General features: G+C 45.9%; 1 protein-coding gene and 1 long non-coding RNA gene across 4 annotated transcripts in view; one reads left to right on the top strand and one right to left on the bottom strand.

The window, feature by feature from the left end:
* SH3PXD2A (SH3 and PX domains 2A) overlaps nucleotides 1-1,701 on the bottom strand; it is a 243,018-nt gene extending 241,317 nt beyond the window's left edge. Inside the window, exon 1 of one of the 3 annotated variants that reach the window (XM_060641592.3) lies at nucleotides 894-1,701. In XM_060641592.3, the coding sequence (XP_060497575.3) occupies nucleotides 894-965 (72 nt within the window). In that variant the 5' untranslated portion in view covers nucleotides 966-1,701. The remainder of the gene's footprint in view (nucleotides 1-893) is intronic. The other 2 variants (XM_060641590.3, XM_060641591.3) reach the window with 2 other exon arrangements.
* Nucleotides 1,000-6,139, top strand: LOC132684947 (uncharacterized). Its single transcript, XR_009612882.2, has 3 exons — nucleotides 1,000-1,112; nucleotides 3,551-3,678; nucleotides 4,891-6,139. It is a non-coding gene; the product is annotated as an uncharacterized LOC132684947 (long non-coding RNA).
* The last annotated feature ends 19,217 nt before the right edge of the window (nucleotides 6,140-25,356 follow it).

The raw sequence follows: 25,356 nt of genomic DNA, 5'->3' as shown, positions 1-25,356 counted from the left end.
AGACAGGCGTCCTCAGCCATCAAGGACACCATGTTTACTTCCTAAGGTGCGAAGGATGGCAAGACAGGACCGGCTGAGATGAAAGGGGGACGTGTCACACAGACCCGGGGCTCAGCTCGGCTCAATCAACCTTAGCCCCTTCTCATTAATTGTGGGGAAGGAAGGGGGAGGGGCAGCCGGCCGTTCCTTGGAGACCACAGCAAACATTTGCCTCCTCGTGTCTGGAGACGGAGCATCACTTAAGAGGAAATGAACCCGGTTAAGGGTCACGTCCAGAGAAGGGATAAAAGGAAAAGCCACAATTCTCCTCACACCGACGGACACAATGACTTTAAGAAGGAAATCAAAGCTCAGGGCTGAGGGTGGAGGTGGGGCAGGGTGCGCGGCGGCTTCCCTCTGCCCCCAGACCCAGGCCTAGGGAGGCAAGGACCAGAGCAAACGTGGGAGGACAGCACGAGGCTTCCTTCCCCAGGACAAGCCTCAGAAAGACTCACGGGGCGGCGCGAGAGTGAGCGACCCAAAAGCCCCCAGGGAGGGCCAGGAGATGCTCTTTCCCAACGGAGCTACTCAGCTAGGGCTTGACGAAAGCTCCCCCCACAATCCATCAAAGCTCAGGCGGACAGATGACTTCACCGTTGTAACAGACAAGGGCAGCCACTTGCCAATTCCAATGCCAAAAAAAGAAAACGGGGGGCGGAGGGAGTGGAGAAAGGACAGAGAAGGCTTCCCTGGAGATCACAGCCCTGCGAAGAAACTCCACAGCCGAGGGCTGCCCTGTGGGCACTTAGCTCCGGGACTGAGCGGGTGAGGGCGAGGGGGCCCCCCGGGGGTCCTCGGGAGGGGGGGGTGTCTCCGGCCAACCCCCCGCAGGGGTCGGTAGGGGCAGTACTCACGTAGTGCTTGGAGGGGTTCCTCCGCTTCTCCACATCCACCACCGTGGCGTCCTGCACGCAGTAGGCCAGCATCTTCCCCCCCACAAAGAGAGTGGCGCCCTCCAGCGGCGTCACCTTCTCATCCCGGTCCGGCTCCCGCTTCTTGCCCCGCTTCTCGGGTCCCGGGGCCACCCAACACTCTGGCCCCCGCGTCGCCGCCGGGGCTCCTGGCGCCCACAGGTACGGCCCCGGGACAGGGACGGTCCGGGAGGGCACGCGGGCTCCTTGCGCCCCGGGCGGCTCCCCGTGGGCCTGCCGCGCGCCCCTTCCCTCCCGCGCCGCCGCCGCCGCCGCCGCCGCTCTCCGCCTCGCCCGCCCGCTCTCTCCGCCGTCCGCCGCCCGGTGGGTCCGGCGGGAACTGGCGGAGCGGAGGAGGGGCGGGGGTGTGTCCCGCCGGCGAGGGGACGGGGCGGGGGCCCCGGAGCCTGCTGTCAGCGCGCTGGGGAGGGGCTGGCGGCGCCCCTTCGCCGCGCTCGGGCTCCGGGGGGCTCGGCGCTGGCTGAGGCTGTGGGCGCAGGAGGCGGAGGCAGGGCCGGGCCGGCAGGGAAGGGAAGGGAGGGGAGGGGAGAGAGGGGAAGAGCGCGGGGAGGGGCTCCGGGCCCGGGGGAGGGGCTCGGGGCGACTAGGAGGGGGCTGCAGCCCGGCCCCAGAGGCCTGGGAGCGCCGGCGCGCCCCCACCGAGCGTGAGCGCAGCCAGCGGCCTGACCCCGCCACCGGGCTACTTCGCCGGGCGCAGAAACTCGAGGTGTCTTTGGAGGGAGGAGGGGCGGGGGAAGTGAACCCAGCGCGCCCCCATCCTGGCTTTCCGTCTTGGAGCGGATTTGTGCCTTTTTGTCCCCACCTTTACGTCCCCCTCCCACTCATATCCCCAGAACCTTGTAATGAAAAGTAGTTTATTACCCCGCTGTTACTGCCCAGGCTCCCCGAGGAGGGGACCGGAATAGGGAAAGGGCCGGCATTAAATCCTTCAAGCCAGAGCCTCTTTTGATAAATCACCTGACCCCCCCCCCCCCACCCTTGCGGGTCACAAAGGGTGAATTCTCCCCGGAAATGTGATCGATCCAATGCCTGAGTCGTCCATCGATCTGGGCCCGCGTAACTAACCCGTGACATCATTTACCAGTGAGCTTACAAGACTGCATAACACCCCGGCCTTAAGCCCGGGGCTCCCCCTGGAACCCTCCCCAGGCGGGCCAGGAGGGAAGGGAGCACACAGGAGGGAAAATGCACCAGATTGGCCCCCCCACCCTTCACCCCTGCTCATCACTGGCCCCTTTCTCACCACTTCTCTGACTTGCGCACTTGTCCATCCGTGGACAATTTACTCCCCTCCCCCCATCGATTTCAATATTCTTTTTCATTCTAGTTTCAAATATTTAAAGAGGTGGTGTTTTCACAATTAATTCTATTGTTTCACAAACACAATAAAGCTTTGTGAGCATAGACCAATGTGAAACGTCTGAAATGAGGGCCAAGAGTTTTATGACCTTATTGTATTAACAGTTTCTTCCCTGCACTGTCAGGACCCATGCACCAATCTAAGATTATTCACACATTTGCGTGGTACAGAGTACCCCACATTCCTTCATCCTTCTCGCTGAAGGATGCTAGAACACCAAGGGATGACACTATCTAAATACTTAACCTTGAGCAAATCACTTCATGCAGGTATTAGACTCACCTTAATGTTCTCATTGGTTGAACGTGGGTGCCAAACTAAATGGTCTTTTAAGATTCCTGCCTGCATATACTCCAAACTCTAAGCAGTAGTTACTCCTGTGAACTGTTTTGGGTTCTTTGTTTTTCATAATTAACTGGTATGGATTTTTGATATTTAAAAAATGAATAATAAATTGACTATGCACCTATTCTATGCTCATTTATAAGACATTAAGAGATGGAAGAGAGTGTGAAAGAATTCAATTAATATCTGTGGAACTGAAAACTGAATCTAATTGAAATATGCTTATCCTTTCCCTCAAAGAGTTGAGAAACAGGGATATCATTAAGCCTGTATATAATAAAATGTACATTAGGACATCAGAAAATGGAGGCGTAGAGCAGTCAAGGGGAGCTTCATGGAGGAGGCTGTCTCTGTGTTGAGCCCTGGAGGATGGGCAGAGTTCAGAACACCACAGAACACCATTGGAACATCATAGCAGAGTTTGGAACACCTCCTCTGAACTCCTCTAGGCCAGCAGCGCTTGCCCTGAGCTGTCTTGACATGTGTGTTTGTCCACAATATGCTTTTTTTTTTTCCCTCTGAAAGCACCCTGTGCACAGGGACTGGCTGTAAGCCATCTTATACTCCTGTGCATTCCTCAGATAGCCAAGCATGGTGCCATGTACGTAGTACTAGTCACTGTACAAGAATCTGTGGAGCGAGGGGCGCCTGGGTGGCTCAGTTGGTTAAGCATCCGACTTCAGCTCAGGTCATGATCTCGCAGTTTGTGGGTTCGAGCCCCACATCGGGCTTTGTGCTGACAGCTCAGAGCCTGGAGCCTGTTTCGGATTCTGTGTCTCCTCCTCTCTCCCTGCCCCACCCCGCCATGCTCATGCTCTGTCTCTGTCTCTCAATAATAAATAATTTTTTTTTAACTCTTAAAAAAAAAAAAAAGAATCTGTGGAACGAATGATCAGGGGAAGAAGAAAAGATGGAGTGAGGAGAAGTAACATGTGTAACCTGAAGCCTGAACCAGCTGAGACAGGCAGAAGACCAGAAGGACAGTGTCCACCAGGTGCAAGGGTAAGGGAAGGGGGTGAGGCACTGGAGAAGGAGATCGAGAAAAGGATGGGTGTGGGACATCCAGACTGTGACTAGTCTTGACACTAGGCCCAGGGCTTCTCTATCAGAGATGTTGAAAGGCTTGTGGATGCTAGAGCAGGTGTCCTAGGAGAAGGTGATCTGGCAGTGATGCTCAGTGATAGGAAAGCCAGGAGGCAAGGTGCCACTGTTCTGAGCAAGACTCGTTCCCCATGGGGATGGAAGGTACACCTGGATAGGCCCTCAGCCCTGAGCTCCCCTCAAAGGAAGGACTGGGATCTGGGAACCCAGGAGGGCCTGTGATGATGAAGCAAGACAGCCTGTGGGTTCACCGTAAAAGGATTCATAATGGCACCCAGCCACTCTTCCTCTGTGGACCTCAAGGCATTCTGGAAGTGCTAATTAAGCCTGAGAAGCCCCTGGTGAGGAGAGCTGGTGTTCAACTGTTGGAGGGAAAGAAGAGAAAGGCAGTTGGCTTGTCCTGGGTCCCCTTTTGAATCAGAGCAGTCAGCTCACCAAAGAGGCACTAATGGCTTCCCACTCACCATCTTTTTCCTGCACTAAGATCCACACTGAACAAAACTCTAAACACAAGGGATCTGGAGGACAGAGGGAAGGCTCCATGCTTCTCCACTGTCCTAATGACTTTGTGTTCGCCTACAAGGCATTGGCCTTTTGCCAGTCTCAGAAACCCCGTACAACCTGACATTTCTTAAATTCAAGGTCCTTTTTTTTTTTTAACGTTTATTTATTTTTGAGACAGGGAGAGACAGAGCATGAACAGGGGAGGGTCAGAGAGAGGGAGACACAGAATCCAAAACAGGCTCCAGGCTCTGAGCTGTCAGCACAGAGCCCGACGCGGGGCTCGAACTCACGGACCGTGAGGTCATGACCTGAGCTGAAGTCGGCCGCTTAACCGACTGAGCCACCCAGGCGCCCCTTAAATTCAAGGTCTTTACACACAACGTGAGTACTCCCAACTTCCCCTTGCGCTCCCGAATTACCTCAATTAAAGGGAGCAACTGAGTGGCGGTACCCACCCCAACCCCATGGTGCCGAGATCTCTGGGAATTATTAGTTGGGCAGAAGTAATTTACATCTGCAGGGGGCAGGGGGGGAATCTTTTTTCCCTCCTGGGGCTGTATGTTCAAGAGGCTGTGAGTGTAAAATGGTACAACTCTCTCTTCTTGCCAGGGTAATTTCAAACTCACACAGATCTGTTTCCCAACAATGAAGGAGCCCCAAAATGCTTTAGGCGTTTTTCTTCAGCACGCTTTTACTGAGTGCCTGGAACTCCCCAGAAATGACTGAGACTGGACAAAGGCCGCTTGGAGAAGGGACTGTGTCCCACCTGTTCAATACCCCAGCATGCCTGGCACATAGAAGGTACATTGGCTGGTCTGTGTTGACAGCATCTGCTTGAGGAGCTAGCAGCACCGGAGAAGATTCGGTAAACCCGTATTTTGCCACTTCCACCCATGAACTGGGGATGACTTCAATCCAAGGACATTGTGTGAGTTCACCATAAAATTATAAAAATACCAAATAAAAGTTTAGGATAAGTAAGGATAAAAGAGGACCCAAAATAAAGATGCAAACTGATACCTAAACATCTGATTTTTCAAAAAAAACAGATCATTGTACGTATTTGAGAACAAAGAATCTTCCACTTGGGAGGAATCCAAGAAGCTCCTTATCCCTCTAATTTTACAGAAGAGCAAGCTAAGGCAGAGAAAAACTAAGCAAGTCGCCCCTTGCCACAAAGCTAGGTAGTCCCAGGCCAGCAATCTTTCTCCTCCCCCGCGCTTAGGAGCCTGTTCACAGGCAAGAACAGTTTGTTGAAGGAGCACGCTCAGTGCACTGACAAATCCATGCAGATCCAGAATGGCGCTCTCCCTTAAACCCCGAGTCCCTTATTCCGATGCTCCATTCACACAAGCATCACACTGGCTGCCTCGACTCCCATGGAGGCAGCATGCCGCTCAAGGGCAGGGAACATGTGTGTCTTCCTGGAAATCCCACCCCAGAGCCCACCCTGCTTCCTCTGCCATGTAGTCTTCATGACCACCCCAAGGGAGACAACCACAGGAAGCCACTGAAAACAGCTCAGTGCTAAACAAAGGCCCAGTACCGCTCCCTCTCCTTTTCAGAAAGTTTATGGCAGTTGCTAACCACGCATTTGGTTACTAATCATACATTGCCCTATGACAGCTCCACTGCTACTGTATTGAGCACCGATCAACACCTTTTATTGCTCGTTAACTTAGGCTGTGCTTAGGCTGTGCCTCCCAAACCGGCAAGAAGCCTGTGAGGGTCTGGAGGACTTCTCCAGACTCTGGCACCACCTTTCCCTCCCTGCCCCCACCATTGCACCCTGGCCACCTGCCATACACACCCCATCCAACGCAAGGCTATGTACATTCCAGGCACTCAAGAAATAGTTGTCTTTTGACATTTCTGAGCTCTTAACAGTTAACTGCAGGTGCTGATGATAAAAGTGATGTCTAAGAAGAGCTGAACAGAGTTCTGGAGCAAGGCTTATACAACCTGGTTTCTAGTCCGGCTCAACCACAACCCATCCAGCCTTGTGACACTGACATCACTTCCCACCTCTGGGTCTCTGATGATCTTTCTGGTCCCTTCCATGCCATCCGATGGTGTAAAACTACTACAGTAAAGTGAGGTAGAAGTGGACTCTTACCCAGAGATGTGTAAATTTGAGTGAAATTTGGGGCCCCCTCCTGGCCAAAGTGGTTTTAGCACCTTTAACTCCAGCAGCTAGCTGGCCCTAAGGGATCCCTTACAGTCAGTCCTCAGCCGACCTCTGGCCAGGTATCAATGACCTGCCAATATATGGACTATACACATCCAGGGCATTCCTGCTTCTCTATTTCTTTTCTTCCTTCCTTCCTTTCTCTCTCTCTCTCTCTCTCTCTCTCTCTCTCTCTCTCTCTCTATCTCTTTCAGATCAGCCCTAATATTCTTATGTTTAGGGAGTATCTTAAGGATGGTCTCTCCTGAATTTGAAGTAGACACTGAGGCCAACTTCTGTATTCTCCAGAGAAAGGTAAATTGCTGGCCAGACTTCTCCTTTCTTTGGTTGCTGTGAAATGGGAGCGGGATGAGGTGCCAGAATTGCCCTATCGGTTCAGCCCCACTGTTCAATAATAACAGGCCCCTCCTGCTTGCCAAACCAGCAGGTAGGGGAAGCCACCTCTCTCTGTCACCCAACACAGTAAGTATATCAGTGAAATCTCAACAGGCTTATTTACATGGTGTCATTGAGAGTCTCAGCATCCTGTCTTAGCCTTGACTCTGGTGAGGGTTCTTACGCAGCAGAATTTTTTCATAGAACCACTTTCAAGTTCCAAACTTAGCAAATGATCATGCCCCTGGAATACCAGAGGGAAATCCAATAATTTGCACGGCCAAAGAGGACAAGGACATAATTTGATTCACAGAGGGGGAAAAAGTATCATTCTATAACCCCAGATATCTGGTCCCCAGACCAGGGCATTTTGTTTTAAGAGCCTCAGCTTGAGAGTATGGATGGTTTCATATATCTATCTCAACTAGTGAGCATGCCTTCAAGTGTATTCCTGCCTGGTTGGGGTCACTAGCATCATCTTGTATAAAAGATCAGTCTGCGTAGTTCCATTTGACCATAAACCACCAAAGATTTTCTTTTTCAAAATCCCCTGAATTTTCCAGAAGCTGACAAACCCTAAGTTGGCCACTGGATGACCAAAAGAACAGAAAAAAAAGTCACTTTGGAAATTCAAAGGCAATTTCTTTAAATAGTCCAAAGCCACAAAAAAAAAAAAACCAAAAAATAGGAGTCTGGTTTTGTTTGGCCCCCAATTTTTTTTTTCAGTTTTGTATTCAGAAATGTCATAAAACACTGTTCTTCATCCTTTTTGAACTCATGTCTATTTCAAGTGAAAGATTCAAGACTCAAACTCAGGTCTGGCTCCAGCTTATGTCCTGCCTTCTCTGTCTGAAGCAGAAGATAACCCCATTGTTGATTCATTGCTTACCCAATAGGCTAGAGCAGGCAGAGTAGACTTTATTTAGTAGACTGGATTTTCGCACCTAGGTGAATCTGGCTGGGATTTGGACTGTCAACAAGGTGTTGCCCTAGGCAGATTACTATGATCACTTTGATTAATGTTACTGCCTAATATATGAATAGTGCATATCCTAGTTAAGACTCTGGTTTACAAATACTAGAAATTGAACTAGTTCAGCTAAAAAAAGAAAAGGGTTCTTTATTTCCCATATACAGTGGTTGCTCCTATCCACAGACATCAGGGCTTCTCAGAACCAGGAAGTAGCAAATCTTTGAGAACATGCTCATTTTCTCCATCTCTTATCTCTGCTTAGTACTGTGTGTTCTATTTTATTCTTCTCTATCTGCAGACCATGTTTCTCTGCTTCTTCACCCACATAGCAAGGGCCCCCCAGTGCCCAAGTATCTACCACTCCCTCAATTCCAGACACACCTGAGACTCACTGGCTGCCTCTGGAGTCCAGATCCCAGTTCCCAGGAAAAACAATCTCATTGGCTTAGCTTGAGTCACATGTCCACCACATGTCCACAATTATCATGGGGTGGAGTTATCTATTACAAACACGACTCTGGAGAGCTAACCCACTAAGAAACATGGCTGATATGAGTGGCCCATACACCCCAGAATATGCCTACTAAGTTATTGTTTACTTTTAAAGGGACTTCATTTGTTTATTTATTCACTCAATGAATATTTAAGTTACCAGCATGTTCCCCCACTCCACTAGGAACTGGGGCTGTATACATGTGGGGCAAACCAGACCAAAGTCCTTGTCCTCAGAAAATCTTACCACCTTTAGGGAAGATAGACATTGTTTTAAAAATCTTACAGGCGTTCCTGGGTAGCTTAGTCGGTTAAGCGTCTGACTCTTGATCTCGGCCCAGGTCATGATCTCACGGTTTATGAGATTGAGGCCCACGTTGGGCTCCTCGCTGACAGCGGGAGCCCACCTGGGAATGTCTCTCTCCCTCTCTCTCTGTCCCTCCTCTGCTTGCTGTCTCTCTCAAAATGAATAAACACTTGTTAAAAGCATACAAATAAATGTAAAATTATAATTCTGACAAATGTTATCAAGGTGAGACAAACATACACCAAAGTATGAATGGTGGTAATCTCTGGGGATGGAAATTTAAAGTCTTAAATTTTGAAAATTAATTTATTTAAAAATTTAAAAATTTTATAGCACACACGTCCTTCTGTAATAATAATTTTTAAAATTTTTAAAAGGATCACTATCCTGGTGAAGGGCCCAGTGGGTGAAGGGGACAGCTAGAAATTCTGCAGTGGTATACAGGAGGCGACAAGAGCTTGGACTAGGATGATGGTCTTGGGGTGAAGTGAAGGGAACTGGAGGAGACAGAGTGGCCTCTGTTTGGTGATGTTGGGCAGGGATGAGGGAAGTAGAGGTGCTAAGGACAGTTGTAGTTTCTTGGCCTGTGGAACTGGGGGGATGGACAGTGGTGCTACTCAGTTTTCTGCCTTTCTTCTAGTCTATAATATATGGGGGCTGGTCTAGTCAATATCAATAGTTCCCTTTAGCTATCATCACAATAACCATAGTAATATCAGCAATTGTTTAGTAAGGCCCTACTGTGTGCTGTGCCAGGAATTCTGCTGAGTGAGCACCATACTCATGTATCAATTCCACAAATGGGAATTTAGTCAAAAAGAATAGCCTCCCTCGTGGAGTTGAACTAGGTAGAGGAAACAATGGATCAGGCAAGGGAAAACCAAGACTTTGGGGCCCCCTCCAATCTCTATTTTTAAAAAAAATGTTCACTTTTTTATTTTTGAGAGAGAGCACAAGCTGGGGAGGGGTAGAGAGAGAGGGGGAGACACAGAATTCAAACCACTTTCCCAGGCTCTGAGCTGTCAGCACAGAGCCCAACATGGGGCTCGAACTCACGAACTGTGGGATCATGACCCGAGCCAAAATCAGATGCTTAACCGACAGAGCCATCCAGGTGCCCCTCAAATCTCTATGTTTTTTTTTTAATGTTTGTTCAGCATTTATTTAATGAGGGCAGGGAGAAAGAAATTTTCTACTAAATGTGCACTTCTTTCTCCACATTCAGAGTAAGGCATTTATTACGAGGATTGAAAGCAATGTTTTCTTTCTCTTTTTTTTTAAATTATTTTTTTAATGTTTATTTTTGAGAGAGACAAACAGAGCACAAGAGGGGGAGGGGCAGAGAGAGAGGGAGACACAGAATCTGAAGCAGGCTCCAGGCTCTGAGCTGTCAGCACAGACCCCGATGCATGGGGTTCAAACTCTGGAACTGTGAGATCATGACCTGAGTGGAAGTCGGACATTTGACAGACTGAGCCACCCAGGTGCCCTGAAAACAATGTTTTCTGAATCATCTTTTATTTCCCGGTTCTCCATACTTGGATAATGTCACTCACACACTTCCTATGAGTAAAAGTAACTTACATGGATATAGCTTCAAAATCTTAAAAGATATTTTAAAAGATATTTTAAGAGTTTCTTTTTATTCTTCCTTTAACTTTCATGGAGGTCAGATGTTTGCTATTTTTTGAAGTTCTCTTTTTTTGATTTTGGGGGAGGGGAGAGGAGGAGGATGTTTTCTGAATAGTTAACTTCTTGGGAGGCATATTAAAAGTTTGAACTTACTTAAAACCAATCATTCCTTCCAAGGAAATAGCTCTAGGCTGTGGATTACTGCACATTGACCTTGCAGCTGGGAGTGACCACTGCTGACTTGCAAAGCTGAGCTGGCTGGGGTCAGAGCTGGTCCAGCCCAGTCTACAAGTGCAAAGCATCCTGTACAGGCACCCTGCAAGAAATACTCCACAGAGATGGGAGGCGGTGGTGAGAAGGGATTTGTAATTTCCACTTGAGGATGCTGTTTAATGTGGCAGGAACTGGACCTTTTGTGCCAGGAGATCCTTGGAAAATCCCACCCTTTCAGGCCAAAACTTAGTTATTTGTCTACCCTGCTTACCACATGACAGGTTACCGCTGCTCAGATTTTCCGAAAGAAAATAGAAAACTCTCACCAATGGATAGCCAAGAGACCCTATAGATAATGTCTGATTATTAATTCATGATATTATTAAAACAGAAGAATGCCAGCTCCACAAGCACAGGATGTTGGTCTGTTTTCTTACCCACAACACACCCCCATTGCTGAGAACAATGTCTGACACATGACAAGTTTTCATTAACTAAATGATACTGAATATTTTTTTTACTTTTTTGGGGCCATATGATCTCTGCTACAACTACTCAACTCTGAATAGTATGCCTATGCTATCACCCTGTAATTTCACTCCTAGTACACATCCAAGAGAAATTAGTGAATATGTCCAACTAAAAAAGAAATGTACAAAAGTATTTATAGAAGCACTATTCATAATTACTCAAAACTGAAAGCCACCCTGATGCCCACTAAAGCTGAGTAGACCAATAAATGGTGTTATATTCATACAATAAAATACTATATACCAGTGATAAGAACAAACAACTGTTATATACAACAAACTGGATGACTGCAGACATAATGTTGAGCAAAAAAGACTCCAAGGGCACCTACTATATGATTTCATTTATATAAAGTTCAAAACAGTCAAAATTAATTTATGGTGGTAGAGATCATATTAGTGGCTGCCTCTAAGAAGTATAAACTGGGAGGGGCACAAAGAACAGTGGCTGCTCCATCTTGATCTGGGTGGAAGTGTTAAGCCACCTGCTAGAGTTTAGCATGTCAGTGTTATGTAATATCTTGCTATGGACTGAATGTTTGTGTAACCCCTTCCCCCCACCCCCCCCCCCCCGACAAAAAAAGTCCTTATGATGAAACCCTAATCCCCAGTGTGATGGTATTTGGAGCCAGGGACTTTGGGAGGAAATGAGGTCATGAGGGTGGAGCCCTCATGATGCGATTAGTGCCCTTATAAATAGAGACACAAGATGGCTTGTTTCTTCTCTCTCTCTCTCTCTCTCTCTCTCTCTCTCTCTCTCTCTCTCTCCCCTGCCCCACCCCCCACCTGTGTGAAGAAACCAAGAGGAGGGTCCTCAGCAGAACCCACCCATGTGGGCATTCTGATCTCAGACTTACCAGACTCCAGAACTATGAGAAATAAATGTCTGTTGTTTAAGCCACTCAGTTTATGAAATTCTTGTCATGGTAGCCAGAACTGATGAAGACAGACCTCAATTTTTCAAACTTGTTTTTTTTTTTTTTTAAGTAGACTCCATGCACAGGCTCGAACCCATGACCCTGAGATCAAGACCTGAGATGAGATCAAGAGTCAGACACTTAACCAACTGAGCCACCCAGAGGTACCCCAGACCTCAATTTTTTTTTTTAAAAAAGAATGAAATAAAACTAAATAAGTAAAGATTCTGGTGAGTAAAAACAATGCATGTTGTAGAAGGATGTGTATAGTATACCATTTATGTAAATGTTAAAAATAAAAATCAATATTACACATAATATATGTTTAGGGATATATACATCTGTGGTTAAAATATTCAAACAGACAGGAGGGATACATACCAACTTCAGGATAGTGGTTACCTCTGGTGAGAGAGGGGACCCAGAAGATTCTGTAATTGTAGTAATATATGTAATTTAAAAAAGAATTGAATGTGGTGAAATGCTAATATTTGCTAAACTTGCGTGGTGAGAACTTATTTTTCATATTGCGCTCTGTACTGTGAGCTGTGCTTGAAATATTCATAATTTTTAAATTATTAAAAATGAAAATATAAAATCAATCCATAGGGACAATGAATGCGCCTTGACAGGTGCATTCAGAATTCAGAGGTTGGTGGTTAGGGATGTCCGTTCCAGGTTTCTGTTAGCTTCAGCAACCTGTTTCTGGATTTTGTAATTGTTGCACAGCATCAGGTGGCCTCCATTCACACAGAGACATTCCTTGCAAATAGTAACAGTCTTTAAGCAACTTGTCTGGCAGTCTTCTGACACTTCAGTGAAACCGTTCCAGAAGCTTGCAAGAAAAGTAACAAGAATTTTCTGTTTCAGTTATGTGACTAATAATAACTAACAACTGCTCACATTCTTCAACTGATTCCATTTCAAGGGGGTCAGTGAGGAGTTCCTCTGCTAGATTTTACCTTCAATGCTCAGCAAAAAAAAAAAAAAAAAAAAAACCACACACACACACACACACACACACAAAACAAAACAAAACAAAAAAACCCTTTTCAGATATACTTTGTAACTCTATAAAGTGTTCAATGGTACTATTTAAAAAATCTGATCTCTTAGAATCTTAATGTGTCACATATCTTGCAAAGTTTCAAATAAGAAGTATTACGTTTTAACATAGAGCTGTGACTTAAGTTGGATGTCATTTGCTAACATTTTATCTTGTTGTTATTGTTAACACTTTACCTTAAGATAAAGCACTCAATACTTTAAATTCTCAATATAGGGGCGCCTGGGTGGCTCAGTCAGGTAGGCCTCCAACTCTTGATTTTGACTCAGGTCATGATCTTACTGTTCGTGAGATGGAGCCCTGAGTAGGATTCTGTGTTGACAGTGTGGAGCCTGCTTTGGATTCTCTCTCTCCCCCTCTCCTGCTTGTGCTCTCTCTCGCTCTCAAAATAAATAAATAAACATTTAAATAAATAAATTCTCAATATGAAACATAATCTCAATATTGCAATGCAGCTTCGGCCTGCTCGGGTTTGCAAAAGTACCAGTTAAAGGATTAAATTTAAATTTAATTCATTTAAATAAAAGAAGTATTTACATAATAATAGGTTTTCTTTAACCGGATAGAGAGTAGTTTATTATCTCACTTGAAATGGTCACATTAGCATCTTGCTCTGTCCTGAAAAGGAAAAAGTAAATTCTAGATCTCACTGCCCATATTATTGCAATAATCCAAAAAAGTCTAATGAGGGTTCCATGTGAGGTCTGCACCTCAGCATCATTGAGATGGTATATACATACAGTGCATTTTAAGATGCTGTCTTCTTGATAATGGCTAATGCTTGATGTGTGTATCATATTGTAACCAAACTGAATTTGCTCCTTGGTGAGTCACAACTAGAAACTACACCAGGTGGAGTTGTCACACAAAGGAAACTTTATTTGCAGCAAATGAGATCACAGGGAGTAACTTCCAAAGTTGTGACTCCCTGAGCAGGAGTGAACGGCTTCCTTTAATTTAGGGTTAGGATAAATATTTAGAAAGGGGAATTTTGTCATCATATGTAGAGGCGGGCCTAAGTTGCTCATGTGCTTTAAACGTGCCTATACATACATTGTATGTTATGTAAATGAGCCTTACGCTCTTCTGGGAGGGGGTGCAGAGATTTTAGTATAACAATGAGGTAAAGGCAACTGTTGGTCTCTCAGACTCCATGGGTCACTCCATGGTCCATCTGTGCAGGTGTGAATTGGGGGTTAAGTTCAAATTGGCCTGAGCCTGCCGGAGCTCCTCATCCAAGCAGTTGTTACTGCTTGAGGGGTAGTTTTGGTTTCTATCATGGGATGCTATACCCGTCGGTCTTTTGCCTGGGTTCAGAGATAAGCTGTAAAGAAGAGCTTAAGGAAAAATGTGGGACAAAGGTTGATGGGCACAAGCAAGTGAGCAGTAAATGCCAGGTCTTGGGGATCTAGCTGGTGACAATGTGACACCGGACCCTGGCCCAGAAACAACTTGATGGAACCCACTACTTCCTCACTGCCCCCACCCCAATCATTATTTTCTTACCATTTGAATGTCACTACTATATTTTTGCCAATATTTCATGGTGTGTGTGTGTGTATGTGTGTTTTAATCTTCCTTATAATAGCTACTCTGACTGCATATATTGTCAGAGGAAGCATGGTACAGAAAGTGTGGGTCTGGGTTTGGATTCCTGCTCTGTCATTATTCTTTGTGCAAACTTTTAACCTTTTTAAGCTTTGTGTGAGTCATTTAACGTCTCTAAGCTTCAGTTTCTTGCCTATAAAATGGAGATAATAAAACTTATTTAGGGGGTCACCGTCAGATGAACATGAAACAATTCATAGGAAATGGTCAGCCCAGTGTCGGCACATGGTAAATCTTCGGCAAGTGTTAGCCACCTCCACCACCATCATCATTATTTACTATAAAATGAGCACGTCTGTTCTCTGGTCCTGCTGGTTTGTAAAGATCCTACATAACCTTAATCTTCAAAACAGTAAGCAACTTGGATTCGTTCATTCATTCAATAACAATTGAGGACTTACTCTGTGATAAGCTAGACCAGGGCTCTGCCCTTAAGGAGCTTGCATTTTTAGTGTGATTTGCACATTTGCAAATTTCTCTCTGGGTGGGGTGATCAGGCAGTGGTGTCTGTTGCTCTTTCAAAGTGCCCACTGCTTGCTGCTCCATTACTGATAGGTCATACTAATAATGGCTTGAGGCTTTCTAAGCTTTTCCTTAATAGTATGTCTTTCTCCTTGGTGTGCGATGTGTTATTTGTGGGCAGCACTGGGAGCGCATTTTCATCACCAGACTTCTTTGCATATGTTTTTACAAAAACATTAAGCTGTTCATTTTCCGTGGAATGAAACGGAAAGCCTTGTTTTCATGCTCCACTGTGTTTAGTCTCAAAATGGCATTGTAGCTTGGCAGGGTCTATAAAACTAATTTGCAAAATTTACTACACAAAACGTATTTAGGACTCAGGTAATTTTTATTGCCATGAAAGGTGGCTTCTCAAAACAACTAAATATCCTCCTCCTCTCTTTTTATTCTTTTCTTTTTTTTTTTTTTTTTTTTAGCGTTTATTTTTGAGCGATAGAGACAAAGCATGAATTGGGAGGGGCAGAGAGAGAGAGGGAGACACAATCTGAAACAGGCTCCAAGCTCTGAGCTCTCAGCACAGAGCCCGATTCAAGGCTCGAAATTGGGAACGGTGAGATCATGAGCTAGGCTGAAGTCGGACACTTAACTGCCTGAGCCTCCCAGAAGCCCCTCATCCTCCTCTCTTGCCTTGGAGTGTCTTTGCATGAGCATTTGTAGTATATTGCTTTTGTCAGTCAGTGAGGCTGATGCTTTGAAGAATTGGTCTAAGATGGGATATTTGATATCTTGGCCCTGATCAAACTCATCCCACTCCGATTTTCTTTTTAAATATTTTGTTTTTAGCCAATGAAATCCATTTTTAATTTTAAGGGTGATTAAAAAACTTTTTTTAATGTTTATTTATTTTTGAGAGAGAGAGAGAGACAGAGACAGAGCACAAGTGGGGGAAGGACAGAGAGACAGGGAGGCACAGAATCCGAAGCAGGCTCCAGGCTCCGAGCTGTTAGCACAGAGCCTAATGCAGGGATTCAAACTCACAAACTGTGAGATCATGACCTGAGCCGAAGTCTGATGCTTCCGAAGTCTGACTGAGCCACCCAGTCTGATGAGTGTCTGATGAGTGTCTGATGAGCCACCGAAGTCTGATGAGCCGAAGTCTGACTGAGCCACCCAGGCGCCCCTAGTTTTAAGGGTAATTTTTAAAGCCTACTTGAAGACAATATTACATGAATATACATTAGCTATTCAGGCACTCGTGTCTAATAACTATAGTAGGACAGTGCCTTGATGGGAAATATAACATAGAAACTAGTTATGGCCGGACTGACTAGTGAACTATAATGAAGGCAGTAGCCCTGTGGTCACCAGTGTGTTCCTGTTTGGAATTATAGCACATTTGGATGTGGACATTGTTGTCTGAGTTTTTTAATGTTTATGTATTTTTGACAGAGAGAGAGACAGAGCATGAGCAGGGGAGGGGCAGAGAGAGAGGGAGACACAGAATCTGAAACAGGCTCCAGGCTCTGAGCTGCCAGCACAGAGCCCGATGCGGGGCTCTAACTCACAGACCGTGAGATCATGACCTGAGCCGAAGTCAGACGCTCAGCTGACTGAGCCACCCAGGTGCCCCTGTTGTCTGAGTTTTAAACATAGTTAAAACATAGTTTTGAATTTTTAATTTTTGTAGGGTAATGTGTCGCCAAATTCTGTTTACATAGAGACTTATAGATGTGTATCAGGCACTGGCAGTGTCCTGCCCATTCTCTCCTCAGCCCCTTCCAGAGATCTGCAGTTTCAGTGGACTTTCCTTACACGATGGCAGCGTCTCCTCTCAAGCACCTGTGTTTCTCTATTTGACAACTTTCTTTGACTGTACTCTATAGAAGCGATAGCCCCCATGAGTAACACAGAACCAGTGAGGAGCTAGAGGTGGTGAATAAATCCCCCAACTTGTTCCTTGGACAATTCTGAGGTGTGTCCACACAGTCTCTCGAGGGGCACAGTGGGATTGATCACCGATCACCAAAAGGGCTAACCCGTGCATTAACACACCTTCATTGAGTTTCTCCCTCTCCCGTGTCACTTCTCCACACCCCCACCATGCTTCTTTGGATTACGTTCCTTCAAAATTACCTGCACCCAAATCATTGACGTGGGACTGCTTTGAGGGGAGCCCATAGCTGGACACTGCATAATGCATATTAAATGATGTAGAAGGATTCACACCTAACTGATAAGGATGTGGAGGCACAAAATGAAGTGGCTGTCCAGCTCACAGTAGTTCTCCCACTCACTGCACCTATGCTACCTCTTTCCTTCGGAAGAACTCTTCTCCTCCCAAAAAGAACTGCCTCCCTGGCCATACTGATGAGTTGAAATTGAGGACTGAGCCACGAAGAACACCCCACACCATTGCAAGTGTGATCGTCCATAGAGAGAATGTGACCCATATTGGAAGAACCAGAAATCTTGCTGGGATTTTTCTAACTGATGCTACGGGAAGAGCATAGCTCCCATCAGAGCTATGAAGTCATGAAGCCAGAGCTGACCTCTGGTCAGAGCTCTCTCACCACACAGAGAAGCCTGCACACAATGTGAGAGAATACAGCGAGTTCTCAGGGAGAGGCAAGAGATGGGCTTCAGGAGTATCTTCATGGCATTTGAGTCCCTAGGACAGTTGATCCTAAATCAGCTCCACTCCATCCCTCCCCACAGTTTGGTTATGTGGACTTTGCCGCACATCACTACGCTGGCATAAGCTAATTGAAGACTTATCATTTACAACCAAAGAACCTGACTACAGATGTTTACCTCTGGGGCAGAACGTTGGGTTGGGAGTGAGAATGTAGACCAGGAGGAGCACTTTTTAGATACTGTTTTTCTGTCCGACAGTGTCCATGTGATTTGTTGTTGTTGTTGTTTCCAGCTCTCTGATGAATTTCTCCTCTCTTCACCCAGTATATGCGTCTTCTACTGTAGACTCTTTGACATATTTATCAAAGTTATTTTAAAGTCCTTGTCTGCTAAGTCTAGCATCTGGGTTATTTGAGCCTGTTTCTATTGACTGATTTATGTCTTGATTATAGGTTAGTCACATTTTTTTCTTCACATATCTAGTAATTTTTGTATAGTGAATATTGTGAATATGTTCTAGAGACTGGACTGTGTTATCTTCCTCTGATGAACATTTTCTTGCAGTGGGCAGGGAAATTACTGGTTGGATTAGGACTCTTAAAACTTGCTTTTAGGTTTTGTTAGGGTGGGTCTATTTTTGTTTTAGCCTTAGTGCTAGGGTGAATGCCATAGTCAGAGAGATGGTCTTTAATCAAAGTGTGGCCTTCCATGGTTGCAGTTGAAAGTTTGAGCTGTTTACCAAACTGCTATAGCTTGGTAAGACTTTCAATTCCAAATTCTGTCTTCCCTGTGATGGACAATTGCCTAAATCTCTGCCCAGTCTCTCTCAGTCATCAGCTGTTGTTTTCCCCGTGGAATCCTTAGAGTCTCACCTGGACATGTACAGTTCGAGGGTCAGCCAAGGATTGAGAATAATTTTTACACATATCTGGGGGCTTCGCACTCTGTCGACTCCTTCCCAGAATTTTCTCAATTTTCAGCCACTTTTATTGCAAACTCCTTCTCAGAATCATTAGTCCCTCAAGGACCCCTACCCTGTGCCAGCTGACTGTGGTTCTCCAAGGGTAGTCCTGAGACTAGTAGGATTAACATCCCATGGGAACTGGTTAGAAATACAAATTTTAGGGCTCCACCCCAGGCCTGGTGAATCAGAAACTCTGGGGGCTGGAGTCCAGCAATCCAAATTCTAACAAGCTCTCCCGAGATACTAATACACACTAAAGTTTTAGAATGATTGCCTTAGGGGAAAGGCCATATAAATGTGGATCTCACCCAGAGTGTTTCCCTTCCTTTACTGTCTGGATGCTCTCCAGTGCCATTAAATAGGTTGGTGGGCTTTTCTTGGGGGGGGGGGGGGGGAAGGGGAGGCATTCCAGAATTCATAATCATCATTTGTAGAAGGGATTATCCTTAAACAACCTACTCTGTCAGATGGGAATTTTGACATTCACTTTTCAGTATATATTCTATACTATATACTGCTTTTATTTTTTCTTCTAAGAACATATATTCTTTGTCATTTGAAAGACGAATCTAAAATACTTAAAAAGTTGTTTTAATGTTTATTTTTTAGAGAGAGAGAGCACGTGCATGCACACACACGTGAGCACACACACGCGCGCGTGCACACACACACACACACACACATATGTGTGAGTGGGGGAGGGGCAGAGAGGGAATCCCACGCAGGCTCCCTGCTGTCAGTGCAGAGTCTGACTTGGGGCTCCCTCTCATGAACTGTGAGATCATGACCTGAGCCAAAAATCAAGAGTGGTATGCTCAACCGACTGAGCCACACAGCTGCCCTTAAAATACCCTTAATTGAGATTTGAATAAAATGTTTGTAAAACCCTAGAAGGACCTTATAGTTTTATGGAACACACTCTGAAAATCTCTAGTTTAAACCACATGATTGACAGTATGGGTCATGATTAGCTTCAACCATGCATGGGAGTATCTCCATGGCAACTGTCACCATAGCATCAGGCCTATGACAAAGGTGGTAAATGAACGTGTACAGAGTGGGGAGGAATTCCTGGTCCCAGGAGATTCCAGGAAATCTCAGACACATGCCTTGCACCTTGATAGAGGAAGCGTCTAGGTAGTAACCAAATGAAAATGAAGTCTTTGCTAAGAGCAGCCATATGACTAGCATTCCAGCCTGTTTTCGGAAGGAGGCTCTTTCCCACTCCCGTGGGTCATATTCACATCAGCTTTGGTTCACCAGGCCTCACGTGTTAACCTCACCTGCTCATATTCCCCAAAGTGCAGAGGGTTGTTGCTCCTCAATGAAAACAGGGACTCCCCTTCGAGAAGGGGAGTATTCTCAGAATTCCCACCCTACCAGACCTACGGGATGGTTCATCTAAAAAATCACCCCCACCTTTTCCTCTGCCCCCATCCCCAGACAGACCCACTGGTGTTTTATCCACTAGGGAGCAGGCAGTGGGCAGTGTTTCTTCAACTTTAATGTGTAACATGAGTCCCCTGTGGCTCTTGACAAAATGTAAATCTTGATTTAGTAGGTGTTATGGGCTGAACAGTGTTCCTTCAAAATTCATATGTTGAAGTCCTAACCCCCACTACCTTAGAATGTGACTGCATTTGGAGATAGGGTCTTTAAAGAAGTAATTAAGGCTAAATTAGGTTCTGGAGATGGGCTCTAATCCATCTAATGTGACCGGTCTCTTTATAAGAGGGAAACACAGACACAGAGGGAAGACCATGTGAAGACATGGGGGGAAGATGGCCATCCCCAAGCCAAGTAGAGAGGTTCTGGAGGTAATCAACCCTGCAGACACCTTGACCTTGAACTTTAAGACTCCAGAACTGTAAAAAAATGAATGTCTGTTGTTTAAGTCCCCCAGTGTGTGCTACTTTGTTGTAGCAGCCCTACAGACTAATACAGTAGGTCTGGGGAGGGAACTGAGAGTTTGCATGTCTAACAAGCTCCTGGATGATGCTGATGCTGCCAGTCCGAGGAACACACCTTGAGTAGCCAAGACCTGGAAAATCGGGTCCCCCTTTTTTTTATGGCATTGTCAGCAGCTTCCCAAATCACTGAGTGGGTGGGAGAGAAGAGCACTTTTCCCCAAACTCTGCCTTCCTAAGATGGCTAAGGCAATTGTTTGCAGCCTTTTTATATTTGCATTACTTTTGAAATATTATAAATGTGAGGCAACTTTCAGGGGATGAGGTTAGATTACATATACAAATAAAATGGGCTGTAGATAAACTGGGGAACTCATGCCTCGTCTGATGTGAGCAGCTGCCACTCTGTCTCTGAGCCAGAATGTGAGCTTAGTGTGGTCATAGTTTCCAGTTTCGAGAGAAGCTAGAAATTTGGATCTTTACATTAAGTCTCTAAATTTTTAAACTTTTAAATGTTGGCAACTCCTTTTGAAATGTGAGGCAAAGGAGCCCCCCTGAGGTCATGGACATATTCTTGATCTATATCCTGTTTTGAAACATATGTATGTAAAAATTCATTAAGCTATATGATTAAGATTTGTACAATTTACTACTTGTAATTTATGCCACAATAAAAAATCCGCATGGGAATGATGCATATCAACCTCAAGGTCACCTATGGGGGTAGAGGCAGGGGAGGAATGGGGTTGTTTTTACCTGTGTCTCTAACATTATGTTTCGTTAAAGAGATGTGGGGCGCCTGAGGGGCTCAGTCAGTTAAGCGTCCAACTTTGTTTGGGTCATTATCTCGCGGTTCTTAGGTTCGAGCCGCGCATCAGGCTCTGTGCTGACAGCTCAGAGCCTGGAGCCTGCTTCGGGTTCTGTGTCTCCTTCTCTTTCTGCCCCTCCCCTGCTCACGCTCTGTCTCTCTCTGTCTCAAAAATAAATAAACACTAAAAGAAAAACTTAAAAAAAAAGAGAACTGAAGCACATATGGGTAATTATGAAGAACTGTCTCATCTCAGTGTTGTCTAGGTTTTCTGCTTTATTCTTTTCTGTATGAAATACTTCACAATTAAACATTTTAAATATTAAAAAAAAAAAAAGCCTGAGAATACCAATACTGTATGGGCCAAACCCAACTCTTTGGAGGTTACTGAATCATTCTTTGGGTCTCCCTCTGGGACTGTATTGCTGTTTAGATAAGAATGTTGGCTGGCCTGACCCAGCTCTCCTACGTGTGTCAGTAAATACCCGCTCTGCCCATGCCATAACGTGTGACACGATGTCATCCAACCCACTCAGCCCAGCATCCTGTATAACTATCACCAGAAGTGGTGTTCTCGGTGAGCCTCGGATGTAATGAAAACACAGTTTGTACATCAACTCAAATGCAAAGGCACTGTGTTGTGTTCACAGGTGAGAGCCACCAGAGAAGAGGCTTCTCAGATCTTGAAAACGATACAGCCTAGTGGTTAAGCTCACTGGGTACAAACCTGGCTCTTCCACTTACTAGCTGCACACCCTTAGGCCAGTTAGTCTGGGCCTCGGTGTCCTCATCTGTAACATGGGAATGACAATAGTTACCTACCTATTCATCTTCAACGTGAAGATTTAAGTTTGCTGAGTGATGGGTGCCTAACTTTCAATCGTCATTAGCTATTATTAAGTACTTAACATTAGTGTGATTTAATGTGCTTTAAACATCTTTGTTACATCATGGATTAAATCTGAGGTCACAGCATTAAAGAATTGATATGTGACCACCAAGCCCCAGAGGGGAAGTATTTTCAGCTCTGATTCAAGTAGTAAATGTGATCAAACATTGTCATGGATGCCGCTGCAGAGGCAGGGGAGGGGGACACTCACTTCCTGCCTTTAAGGAACTGACCTGTGTGCATCCTTTGTGCACACAGACCCCAAAGTGCTAAGTCGTAACTCCAGGGAAAAGAGAATCATGGAAGCTCCAGGCTGGTGCATTTCCTGGCTGCCTCGAGCCTCAGGGCTAGGGCACCTGCCCCTCCCTTTGGGTGGTGGTGTTGCCCGGGCAGCCTGGTGTGTTGACACGCACACAGGGTTGCTGTTTGGAGCCTGTTGCTCAAGGTAATTATATCCCTCCTAGCACCCTGCTGGCAGCTTTGCGACCCAAAAAGGGCTTTAGCAATGACTAATAAAGCTGTAAAGGATGCACCCAGATCCAAGAAAATCCATTCCCTGAAGGAATATGATTTCAGTGACTTCTCAGTTGGTGCTTCTTTGCCTTTTAAGCCACAAGCATTAAGTTTGTCTGAAATTCCAGTTATCCCATGCTGTGTTCTCCAGAGGCCGTAAATCACTGAGTAAATCACTGAGACACTCTTGGTCCCTGGAACAGAGAAATTACCCGTGAGGGTGCATTTCTTTCCTGTGTGGGCCTTGCATCTTAGGAGATACATTCTTTGAGCATTTCTGCTGTCTCCAGTTCAAAAGGCCCACAGATCTGCTGGGCTGCCTTTCCCTTCCCTTGGTCTCAAACTCTTGTGGCACATACCGTGGTCTGTCTGGCAGAACCTGGGAGTTGCCCTGCTCATTTCCACTTTCCTTCACCCCTGAACTGGTTACCCATCTCAGTTCTACTTCATTAATGTCTCTGACATCTGTCCGCCTACCACTGTCCCAGTCGGGTCCTCACTATCCTTCCTCTGAGGCCTGCTGCACACTTGCTCTCTGGTCTACCTGTCCTTGAGCTTGCCCTCATGCAATGCTCCCCACTCTGCTACCAAAATATTCTTTCCAAAATGTAAATCTGATGCCAGCTTGCAGCTTAAAATCCTTTAGTGCTGCCCCTTCCCTCTACCCACACACTGTTTTCAGACTGTTCCCAGTATTGGCAGAAATTGAGTTGTCAAGAAAAGCCAGAAATCTAAGGCATTCCCCCATCCATTTTGTTTATTTTTAGAGTTATTACATTTTCATATTAAAAAATTTATAAAACATTGCAGTCAGTCTCCTGCCCTCTCCTGGCCCCAATTCCCTAACTGAAGAGCCACCTCTGTTACCCAGTTGCTTCTGTAGCCTTTCAGACATACACACAAACACACACACACACACACACACAACCTTTTTTTTTAATACAGATGGCAGCCAATTTTTTTGTGTGTTTGTAAAAATATTAAAACTCTGAAGGTCAAACAAAACACGTTTGCATCCATGGTTATAAGTAATGTAGGCATGTGCTTATGACCCACTTGATTGAAAGTTCTCTAAAGACAGGGGTGGAGTTTTGTCTTGGCATACCCATCTATACCTGGCACGATGCCTTGCATACAGCTGGCACTCAATAAGTGCCCACCCATTTATGCATTTATTAAGCACCACTCTGAGCCTACTGCTGGGTCTGCTCCATGTATCTGTGATATGGACACCCTCTGAGGAAACACATGACAACAATTAAGTCTAGGAAAGTCTCTGGCCCTATGGAAACATAACCAGAACTCAGCAGGCTGTAGGTTCATAAGCTGCCCACCTCCCATTTTCCCCGGTTGCCTGAGTCTACAGCAAATGGACAGAAAAAGCAGATCCCATCCTGCTCTCGGGCTTGCCCTGACGAGGTTTCAGCTTGTGCTGACACCAGCATTCCCAAGCCAGCTGTCATTTCCAGGAGGGTGATTCCATGTGTTGCCCTCCGCTGGGTCAAGGCAAGCCAGGACGGGACGGAAACCACAGGCACAGGCAGTCTGCTGACTCCTCCTGGGGCGCTGGGCTGGGCTGGGCTGGCTGTTCGAATGAGTAAGGCCTTTGCAAGCTTCTTCATGTTGGGAGAAGGTTCACTGCTCTGGTGGTTGGGGCCCTTCTCCCAAGTTAGATTCTGCTTGCTCACTTGCCTGTGGGCCGGGCCATCTCTGGCCAGTTGGCATGTATGGTGGCTGCAGGATAGGGTGATATTTTCCATTCACGATAAGCTGACCCCACTGAGGAAAGGTTAACAAACTCTTTCCACAAGTTCTCTCCCCCGTCCTTGGAGAAGGTGATTTCCAATGGTTTCTGCAGGACGCAGGACAGGCGGTTTTCATAGGCAGCATGCTTCTGTGGAGGGCTCCTGAGCCATTTCCCTGCAACTGTACTGTGACATCCTCTCTTTCCCACTCAAGAGGCCATTCTGGACTATAAGTGGGTGGGAACATGAACTTGTTCTAAGATTTGCCTTGAATATATTATCCTTGTAGTGGCTATATGAATCTTACTCCCAAAACTCATGTAAGTGAGACTCATCCTACTCCTTTCTTTATTTCAAGTTACCTTGGGCTTGGAGACCACATCCTCCCAGCTGGCAGGAAAACAATACTGGTGGCAGCACGTGCAGCAGGCTCTCTCCTTCCCTGGGGATGGGTCCAAGTCCAGGAGGTTAGGAAGGCCTGGAAAATGGAGATGAGTCCACTCTTCTCCTGAGAACAAGTCTTCTGCCGGTATCCCTGGGCTGTCTCTGCAGAGAAGGAGGCTTGCACAGCTTCCGTTCCAAGCTTGGGAATCTTGGCTAAAGCTGGGAACCCTAGGCCAAGGCTCTAAGTCTCAGAGAGACACTGCAAAGCCTCTCCATAGAAGTCCTGCCATCCTGCCCACCTGCCTCAGGCACTGTAGGGGACACATTTCGGCCTGCAATGCCTGGAGTCCACTAATGTCCAATCCCTCCCAGGCTCCAAGCTTCCAGAAAACCTAAGCCAGTTGTCTGCACAAACAACTTCTGCATTTGGCCCTCAAACCAAACCTGCCTGAGGCAAGGCTGGCTTCC

This window comes from Panthera onca, chromosome D2, assembly GCF_046562875.1.
Source record: "Panthera onca isolate mPanOnc1 chromosome D2, mPanOnc1 haplotype 2, whole genome shotgun sequence".
Classification (NCBI taxonomy): domain Eukaryota; kingdom Metazoa; phylum Chordata; class Mammalia; order Carnivora; family Felidae; genus Panthera; species Panthera onca.
Note: the sequence above shows the minus strand (reverse complement) of the source record. Positions and strands in the feature narration are given on the sequence as shown.